This window comes from Petaurus breviceps, unplaced genomic scaffold (genome assembly GCF_028583685.1).
Source record: "Petaurus breviceps papuanus isolate PSGF00001 unplaced genomic scaffold, PetGlider_PUasm1.0 191, whole genome shotgun sequence".
In the NCBI taxonomy this organism is placed as follows: domain Eukaryota; kingdom Metazoa; phylum Chordata; class Mammalia; order Diprotodontia; family Petauridae; genus Petaurus; species Petaurus breviceps.
Genome location: NW_027185811.1, coordinates 1,315,979 through 1,325,486, shown reverse-complemented (window position 1 = coordinate 1,325,486; position 9,508 = coordinate 1,315,979). Strand labels below are relative to the sequence as shown.

Sequence of the window (9,508 nt, the reverse complement as noted above, 5' to 3'; positions counted from 1 at the left end):
TATCTGGCAAATTTGGCTTTTTAAGCATTCTTCTCCTCATTGCCTTTTTTAACCTCTTTTGCCATTTCACTTAGTATATTTTTTAAGGTATTATTTTCTTCAGTCAGGTTGTTGACTCTCATTTCATAATTTTCTTGCATAATTCTCATTTCTCTTCCCAATTTTTCCTCCACTTCTCTTATTTGGTTTTCAAAATCCTTCTTAAGGTCCTCTATGGCCTGTAACCAGCTCGTATTTTTCTTGGATGCTTTAGATGCAGGAGTTCTGACTTTACTGTCTTACTCCTGTTCCATGCTTTGATCCTTTTGGTCCTCAAAATAAGATTGTAAAGTTGGGTTGCTCTGCTTGCTTTGCTGCCATCATTTGCTCATGTTGCCACTCAGTTGCTTGACTTCTGAGCTTTTTGCCATAGTAGAACTCTGCTACCAGAGAGGGGAGCTTTGTCCCAATCACTGGGGTTTTCTCAGCTACTGGGGCTATTAGTTGGGTGCCCTCTCTGAAGCCTCAACACACCCTGGCAAGCTGGTCATGCACCCCAGGACCTCCACCCTCTCACTTTGTCCTTAGCATCTATGTGTTGATAATTCTGGAAATTGCCACAGCTGCTGATGATCTGAAGTTCCTCCAGTTGTGGCTGGTTGTGGCCGCCCTGAGGCTAAAACCTCAGGCTTGCTCGGGGCTGGGCTCGGTTCCCAGAGCACTGTGCTGGCCCCTTCCTGCGAGCCTGTGGGACTGTCTTCAGTGGGAAGTTAGCTTCTCTGTGTCATTTCGTGGGTTCTGTAGCTCCAAAGTTTGCCTAGAGTCGTTTTTTACATGAACTGGAGGAGGTGGAAGCCAGAGCCCCAAAGAAGTCCTGTTTCTACTCTGCCATCTTGGCTCCCTAGTACATGTGTGATTTTTAAAATAAGTTTTTATTGATCTCCTCTGTTTCTTACATCATCGTCATTATTCTAAGTGTCCCTTCCCTATCCCTTCCCGAGAACCATTCCACATAAAAAACCATTTTTTAGATAGGAAAAAAATTCAGCACAATTGGTCAATATGTTGAAAAAGTTTGAAAACATTTGAAATATTTAACACCTATGGATCAGTCACCTCATGAAGTGTTGGATTGGGGATGTCCTTTCATATCTCATCAATTGAGTCCTGCTTAATCTTTATAATTTTGTCACATTGGCTTTTGATTTACATTATTATAGTTCCTATGTATACTGTTTTCTTGTCTCTGCTTACTTCATTCTCTATTAGTTCATAGAGTTCTTTCTATGCTCTGAATTCATTATATATGTCATTTCTTGCAGTACAGTAATATTCCATTACATTCATATAACACAGTTTGTTTGATGGGCATCTACTTTGTTTCCATTTCTTAGCTATCACCAAAAGCACTGTTATAAATATTTTTTTGTATATGGGGATTTCTTCTTATCAAATGCTTCCTTGGGGTATAAGCCCAGTAATGGAGTCTCTGGTTCAAAGGGTATGAATATTGTGGGAAAGGTGGACAGAATAACTACTCCCTCCCCTCCATGATATGGATTCTCCTTCTCCACTGTCTCTCACTCTCAGAACGGTGCTAATTATTACAGATAACAGAGAGGTGTTGAGAGGGGTCCATCCCTCCCCCACTGCATCCCTGATTTATGCAGCCCACTTCTAATATGTGCCCTCTCCTGATTACCTTTTTTTTCTTTTTTTGCCTCAAAATCTTTTCCGTGGGTCCAAACTCTCCCACTCACCCAGGTGCATGTACCCAGGAGTTCTAACTCCCCACCTCCTGAGGTAAGACAAGCAGACTTTTCAAAAGCTTCAAATCCCCCAGGTCCACATCTCCCTCCGTTCAAATCCAGCCTCAGACACTTGACACACTAGCTGTGTGACCTTGGGGAAATCATTTAACCCCAATTGCCTTGTCTTGCCCCCCTCCAAAAAAAAAAATAAACATTTGCTTTAACAAAACAGAGGTGATACAGACAATTGGGTGATACAGATATGGGTGACACATGGTACAATTAAAAGAGGGGTTCTTAATCAGGGGTCCCCAAACTTGGTTTTAAAAAGTTTTGATTTTCAATATATTTGCTTTCCTTTATAACCCCTTTTATTTTATGAAATTAAAAATATTCTTAGGAGGGGTCCATAGGTTTCACCAGACTGCCAAAAGGCGAGAGGCAGAGCGAGGGAGCAGACCAGGATGCAAAGAAGGTTAAGAACCTCTGATGCAGACGATTTAGTTAAGAAACATTTAAAAAGATACCACTTATAGGGAATTTCTCCCCCCACCCCTAGATAATAAACTTTTTTTTTTCTTTCCCACCAAAATGCAGCAGTCCCACGATGGCTTAAACCAAGAAAGAGGCTTAGATTCCAAGTTATAATTAGGTTCCACTTCCTGAGAGAGGGCAGTGCATTCAAAAGATAACTGGAGGTTCATGGATCAGACACATAATTAGGATCTGGGCCAGACTCATTCTTTCTAAATGTCAGTTTTATGAAGATCCTCCTTTTCTCCCCTCCCCACCTCCCCCAAAGCAAGAAAAACAAAACCCCTGCTACAGACAAATGGAATCTATCAAAACACATTCCTGTACTTGGCCAACCCGAAGGACTGGACACAGAATCAGGGGCCAGGGCTTCTCCTGGTTTGCAAATGAAAAGGGGGGGCTGCGTGTGTGTCTGTGTGTGTATGCCTGACTGACTCTTGGTTGTGTGTGTGTGTGTGTGTGTGCCTGAAGAGAGAGAGTGTGTGTATGTGTATGTGTGTATTCCTGACTCTTGGTTGTGTGTATGTACATGTTTGTGCCTGAAGAGTGTGTGTGTCTGACTCTTGGTTATATGTGTGGGCGGGGTTGGGAGTAAACACTGCCCCTCTGGCCCTGCGCGTGCCGAAGGCCAAGGGTGAAGTTACCGCCTGCCCGCCCGACAGCCCCTCCCCCATCCTCTACGGTTTTTTTTTTCCTCCCCAGCCCCTTCCCCCAAAATGGGGCCTTGGCTTGTGGGCGCCGCCTTGTGGTTGTTCTGGGGCAGCTTCGCGTACGCCACTGGCCCGAGGTCGCTGTCGTTCCGGGGGAAGAGTAAGCGCCCCCTCCCGCGCTTCGAGCTAGTTTCCGGGGAAAGGGGGTCCGGCCTGGGCTGAGGAGGGGTGAGGGCCCGCTCAGACGCGGCCAGAGCTGGAGTGCCCTCGGGGGCGGACGCCCTGGTGACCGCAGGCCAGAGCCTGGAGCCTGGGGGTCAGTTACTCTGGCTGGTGCCCAGCCTGGAAGGACGAACCCAGGTGGTCACACCACTTGTGAGGGAGGAGCAGGGTGGGAGGGGGGCAGTTTGGGGTCCTTTACTGGCATCTCTTGGACTGTAGCAGTAGATGCTCGGCCAAGGGCGCTGCGCTTTATCTGCGCATGCTCCAAGGGTGGCGCGCCATTGGCCAACCCATTTTATTAACTTAGTGGCTTCCTTTCAAGTTAAGATTAAGTGGCATCTGTGTTGAAGAATGGCATTTAAAAATGTTTGCGAGTGCATGGTAGGATCAGCTTGTCTTTAATTTTTAAAACAATGCATTGCATCAGTGCATCGAGAAATGGAGGGGGGAAGATTGTGAATAATTAATTTAGGAATAGAAGCCCATGCTTCACGTCTCCAGTTAAAATAATGTCTCATTTCTGTTTGTATAGATTGTGGGACAGTACCACTGGTGGATGTGATTTCAGGGTCTCGAATTATAGGTGGTCACGAAGCTCTTACTGGAGCATGGCCATGGATGGTTAGCCTGCAGTTTTTAAAAGTTCTCGACAAATCCATTCATTTGTGTGGTGGATCCATAATCAAAGAAATGTGGGTCCTTACAGCAGCCCACTGCTTTAAATCTTCTAGGTATGAAGCGTTATTACATACTATTTTGGTCACAAGTCAAAAGTTTTAAAATGATAATGTTCCTTTTGTTGGAGGTTGCATGCTTTAATGACAAGGAAAGCCAGATTTGATTGGAAGGTTCCATCACAATTTGTAAAGAATGGGTGACAATACAAAACAAAAAATAAACCAACTTCATAGACTTACTGTTTTAACTTCATATATGGGACATGATTATCATGCCTCAATGTTATAACTAAGAACTGCGGTTTGAGGCAAAGAAACTTTTCTTACCAGGAGCCCTTGCTCCTGTAAATGGTAAATTACCAGGGTAAGAGTGGAACTCACCAATGAATATCTATTAGTGCCACCTCATAACCTGGTGATTAATTTGTATTTCTTCAGAATGTCCACATTTGTGGGCTTGAATTATCAATAATTTCTGGTTATAGAAGCAGAGCTTAAGTCTAGGAAGATCAGTACCATATTAGGAAGTATGATGTAGAGAATGTCAGGAAACTGACTGTCTCACTTGATTTACCTCCCTGCTGGGTGTCTCTTTTGTGGCATATATATATATCCTACATGACAGGGTGGTCATGGTTTAGACCTGCTATGTTATACCTCCTCAGAGATCCTCATCTTCCTCGTAGTCAGGATGGAAGCAAAGAATGTGAATTCAGAGATCTTTTGAGATGTGAAATAGGAAAATTGAAAAGAATGAGCTTTTGTCTATTTTTATGTAGCTTTCTTTATAGTGGATGAGCTTTATCTCAGTACAGCAAGCAAGGTCCTAAAATTGGGTAGTGGGGTGGGGCTAGAGATGGATGCTTGAAAAGAGTAAGAAGGTCAGGAAAAGTCTCCTTGGCAAATGTGATAAGAGTCGATAATAAGTGAATAAAAGAGTTATTATGCAGCAGTAAGGGCCCAGGTGAATCTAGACAGTGGCCTCAGTCATAATTCAAAGAAGTTTCATAGTGGGAGTTAACTATGTGCAATTTAGCAGCGTACACTCAGAGGGTGAGGCATTTAAGAGTAGAGACAAGTTTTCATTGTAAGCTACTCATGGAGTCAAGTGATTAATGGGGTCAAGATTGGGTAGGAGGGCAAGAGAAGCTAGAACAGAGGTGACAAACTGAGAAATGAAGTGAGTCAGGGCACCAGAAGGTGAAGAACAAGTTCACTGAGAGTCAAAAGAGTCAGGAGATTGTAGTCAAGAGAGGGAGAATTCAGAATCAAAGATTGAGAAGGCCGAAGAGTTCTGAGTAAGATGAGTGGTAAGCCATGCCCTCTCCCCTCACTCCTTGGGTGGATGAAGTGTATAACCTCTTGCTGAAGAAGTAGCCCTTCAATCTGTGCTGGGTTTTCCCCCTGAATTTCATCAATCTCCAGGTGCAAGAAAAAAAAGAGGGAGTATGGGACTAAATAGGGGATTATAACAAATGGAGTGAAAGAACTTGCCTAAGATGTGCTGCTCCTGAGGGACTCCCAGAAGATGGTGTGGCAGGAACAGCATCTGTCATATCATCGAGGCTACTTTTTCCTCAGAGGCATCAAAATCATACTTGAGACTTACTTGGATGAGGGACTGAGGCTTAGGCTGTTGCCATTACAGGAGTAGAAGAAGCCAGCATGGGAAGGGTTAGAAGCTGTTTCATCAGAAGCAGCCAGCAGGGCCAGCATGAGCAGCGAAGATGCACTCATCTGAATCCATGATCTATCTTTGTTAACTACACTTCCCATGCTAAGGCTAAGTCAGCCTTGTGTTAACTGGTCTGCCAGTATTTTATCTCTTTCCTGTTTTGAAGCTGAAGCCCCAGGAGCACCTTAGAACAGACGAGAAGATGAGAGGCTGTACTTTGCTTGGTCACTGGGTTATCTTTTCCCTCTGGCCACTCTGGCTTTGGACCTTATGGCTTATGGCCTGCTGGCGTGATTCTGGCATTCTGACTGGCAGTGACGGTGGGCGAGGACAGCTAGGAAGAAACCAGGAAAAGAAGCTTAGACATGAGCTGCCAGAAGTCTCTAGGCCCTCTGTTCAGAAAACACAAGACTCTCTGGCTGTTCGCCCAAGACTTTCAAGTAGCATTTGCTCCAGTGGGGAGTTCATGGTGGTGAGATGATTTCCTTCTCTCCCTCCCCACCACCCCCAACAAATGTTGACTTTAGGATGTTTGAGAGCTCTTCCATATGAAGGTCCGACAGACTGTCAGGGTGGAGATCAGATGAATGACATAGCACGAGGATGAGTTCAAAATGTCTTATTGATACAGCCAAGCAGAGTATCAGAGGATGGGAACAGAGATTCAATTGGGTACAGAGACAAAGGTGGCTTCCCGTGGCCCTTACCATGCCAAAGGGATAGCATCAGAGTGGTGGCCTGGATATGCAGTGGGGTATGTGTTCTGGTCAAAGACCTACAGCTGCTAAGGGCTGGAACTTAGGGAGGGGTTTCCAGACACAATCCTGACATGGAAGCTGCTTTGTCACTGGTGAAACTGTGGGGTCAAGGAATGCTATTGGGGAACCCTAATGGGGGTTCTCTGAAGATTACCTAATAAAAAATCAGGAAGGCTCGGACTATGGCAGCCCTAAAATTTGAAAGTTGGAATTTTAATTGCCACATCCACAAGGTTGTGTATTTTGGCAGCCAGCCTGAACTGGGGCTGAGTGAGGCTAAGCCTTAAGCATAAGAACATTGTTATTATACCTGGGGGATAAGAGAAAGGAACCAGAGACTCCTCTGGCTACTTGCCATCTTTCCCTGGGATAACAAAGAAGTCTGATGAAGAAAAGGGTAGGGTGTATTGTGACGAAATGAAGATATTTACTAGAGCAGCTTCTAACCTGGGAATTTAAAGTTAATGTTCTTTTTGTTTTGACTGTAGTAAAAATTCCATGTAATCTATATATCAATGAGTAGTTCTTTGTGGTCACACTGAGAGGGGAATAGTGGGAGTGGATCCAGTGGCATGAAGGTGACAGCAAACTGTGAGGATTGTTTTGTTATTGGAATGTCTGAATCCCTCCATAAGAGTCATGGGGCACTAGGGAAAAGCTATGAGGATATCTATGTAAGCACATGGCAAATGAGAACCGTGGTGCTGCCTAGAAGCCTGACTAGCTGGAGCCACACTGTTTAGTAGTAAGTTTGAATTTAGTTAAGTGAATTGGAGCCGCCCGAGCCTCGGCAGCTCACCGGTGGCTTGGCCAAGTTGGTGGTTGTCCTTCGTTCTGGACGAGGACCAAAAGGACATCGCTATGCGAGAGTCAAGTTACTGAGTGTCTGAATGTGACTGGTCAGACCAATGCGAACTTGGAGTGCCCCACAACAGGTCATGCACAAGTAGTCCGCGTGAACATTGGCGGTGGATTCTCTACATGTGCGCATCTTGCGTTTCTTTTGAGCTGCTTCAATTCTGCTTCACTCAGAGAGCACAGCACCTCTGACGTGGGCGTGCCATGCTAAGTGCTCCTGTGCTAGCGTCCTCCATGTTACACAATCAAGTCCAAAGTTCTTGAGAGCCTGAGAGGGTCCTTGTGTATCTTCTTCTGACCACCGTGTGAATGCTCTCAAACGTTCACGTGACTTTGCAATAAAAATGTGTACAGTGAACTGGGCACTTCACCCATTTTTTCCCTAGTGGTTAAGGGGTAGAAGTCAAAGGATTTGAGGAACAAAGTTCTTCATAATTTAAAAATCAGATGAATTGAAACTTTCATGGTTTTTTTTTCAAACACAGCAAGAAGCTCAAGAGAAATTGCTTTTTACTTGTGTGTCTACAAGAGTATAGTGGGTAGAGGCTTGAATCTGGTGTCAGCAAGAGCTGGGTTCAAGTCTCACCTCTGACACATCCTGGTTATGTGACCATGGGTAAATCATTTGACCTCTTGGTGCTCCAGGCAGCTCTCTAAGATTTAGGGAGTTTTCACACTGGGAAGTCCCTAACACAGATGAAATTATAAATCTGGACAAAAACAAAACAAAGCAAAAAACCTTAAATGGATCTTCTTGTGGTTGATGAACCCCACGTTGCATAGAAACAATTCTATGCCCTTGCCTAGACCTTTGCCTCCTAGGCCATCTCGGGTCATCTTGACTTTTATCTTGCCACTGGACTTCAGTGACTCCAGAAGAGAGAGTGAGGCTGACGACTTGGTATAACTCTGCCTCACTCAAATCCAGTTCATGAGCAAGCCAAGACATCACCCTTCCATGCCATTGGTCTTCGAAATCAGAGGATGAACAACTACAGCAACAATGTAATAGTCACAGTAACCTGGAGTTGGAGGGGAATTGTTCTTCAGACTGCATAAATTCAGTCCAGGCACTAAAGATTTCCCCATCCCTGGCCCAGGCTGTAGGATACATGGGCTATTGAAGGAACCACTGAGGACCTCAACAAGTCAGAGCATTTGGCACAGAAGTAGCTTATTGCAGGATATAATCTATAAGGAAAGAAAGTCAACCATAAAATCCATTCTAAGAATAACATGTTCTAAATGAGGTTAAAATATGTGAATTTATAGGAGGTGTATCTTATGATGGAGAGGCTCCAAAGGAAGAGGAATTCTGAGAAGTACCCAAAGTTGTCTTTTTTGTCTATACTGAGATTGTGACATGGTTATAACCATCTCACTGATTCTTATGGACATGATGGAATGGGGCAGGGGAAGTTATTCTGAGAGATATGCCATTTTAATGGCCATCACTGCTTGTGTGATCCAGAAAGAAGAGAGTTGTTAGTGGAGCACAAATGCTTGTACCCTCCTTCCCTGTCTCCTCATTTTTCCAACTATGTTTTATCTCTTTTTTTGTTCCTCTGCTACTTTGCCTAATTAATCTTTGTTGCCTTCTTTGGTTTTATGTAGATTTATTTTCTTTGCCTATACTTCCTTCTTTTTCCTAAAATTAAAGACTTATTGAACATTTCATCATTGATTTTAGAGACCCTATAAGGTGTACTGTACCACCAAGGAATGGCAACTTCCCAAGGTTCAGAATACCAGCATAGGTGCTCTCCATTTTATTCAGTGACCAACCAAGAACAGAGAAGATCAAAACATGACATCATTCAAAATACAGCATTTACTAAGTGTGATTAAATAATCTCCAAGTACTACCCCACCCCAGGACCTTCCAATCATTCAATCAATTACAAAGTCCCTGTTCTAAATACTACTCCACCCCTAGGCTATACCTTCATTTAGTCCACCACAAAACCCCTCTTCTCAAATGGAGATTAGTTTCCAAACATAAGTAAACTACATTCATTTGTTCAACCACAGAACACAAAAAGGTCAAAAGTTCCCCACCCCTGGATCCCAATTGAATCTACCCCAGAGTTACATCAATTTTAAGCACAAGACTTAATACCCAAATGGAGGTCTTTGCTTCATCTTGACAGAGGCAAGTTCTCAGCAATCTTAGTTCCTGGGGAGACAAGGCTTAGCAAGGCCACAAGATACATTGCCAGTCCCTTCATTAATTCATCCTCTGTCTGTAGAACAGTCCTAGAACCCCTGAAAACATTAGCAAAACCCTCTCCCAGGATTTCTGTAAACATACAACAAGAAAATCCTTCTTCAGGGCTTCTGAACCAACAGAAAGGTTCCCAGACCCCTGCAACAACAGCACTGTCCTTCACCAGTGGACAGTATT

At 44.0% G+C, this 9,508-nt stretch overlaps 1 protein-coding gene across 1 annotated transcript in view; it reads left to right on the top strand.

The window, feature by feature from the left end:
- The first annotated feature begins 2,980 nt into the window (after positions 1-2,980).
- LOC138164636 (transmembrane protease serine 12-like) overlaps positions 2,981-9,508 on the top strand; it is a 16,454-nt gene continuing 9,926 nt past the window's right edge. The window contains exons 1-2 of the mRNA XM_069092552.1: positions 2,981-3,074; positions 3,669-3,867. Of these exons, the coding sequence (XP_068948653.1) occupies positions 2,981-3,074; positions 3,669-3,867 (293 nt within the window). The remainder of the gene's footprint in view (positions 3,075-3,668; positions 3,868-9,508) is intronic.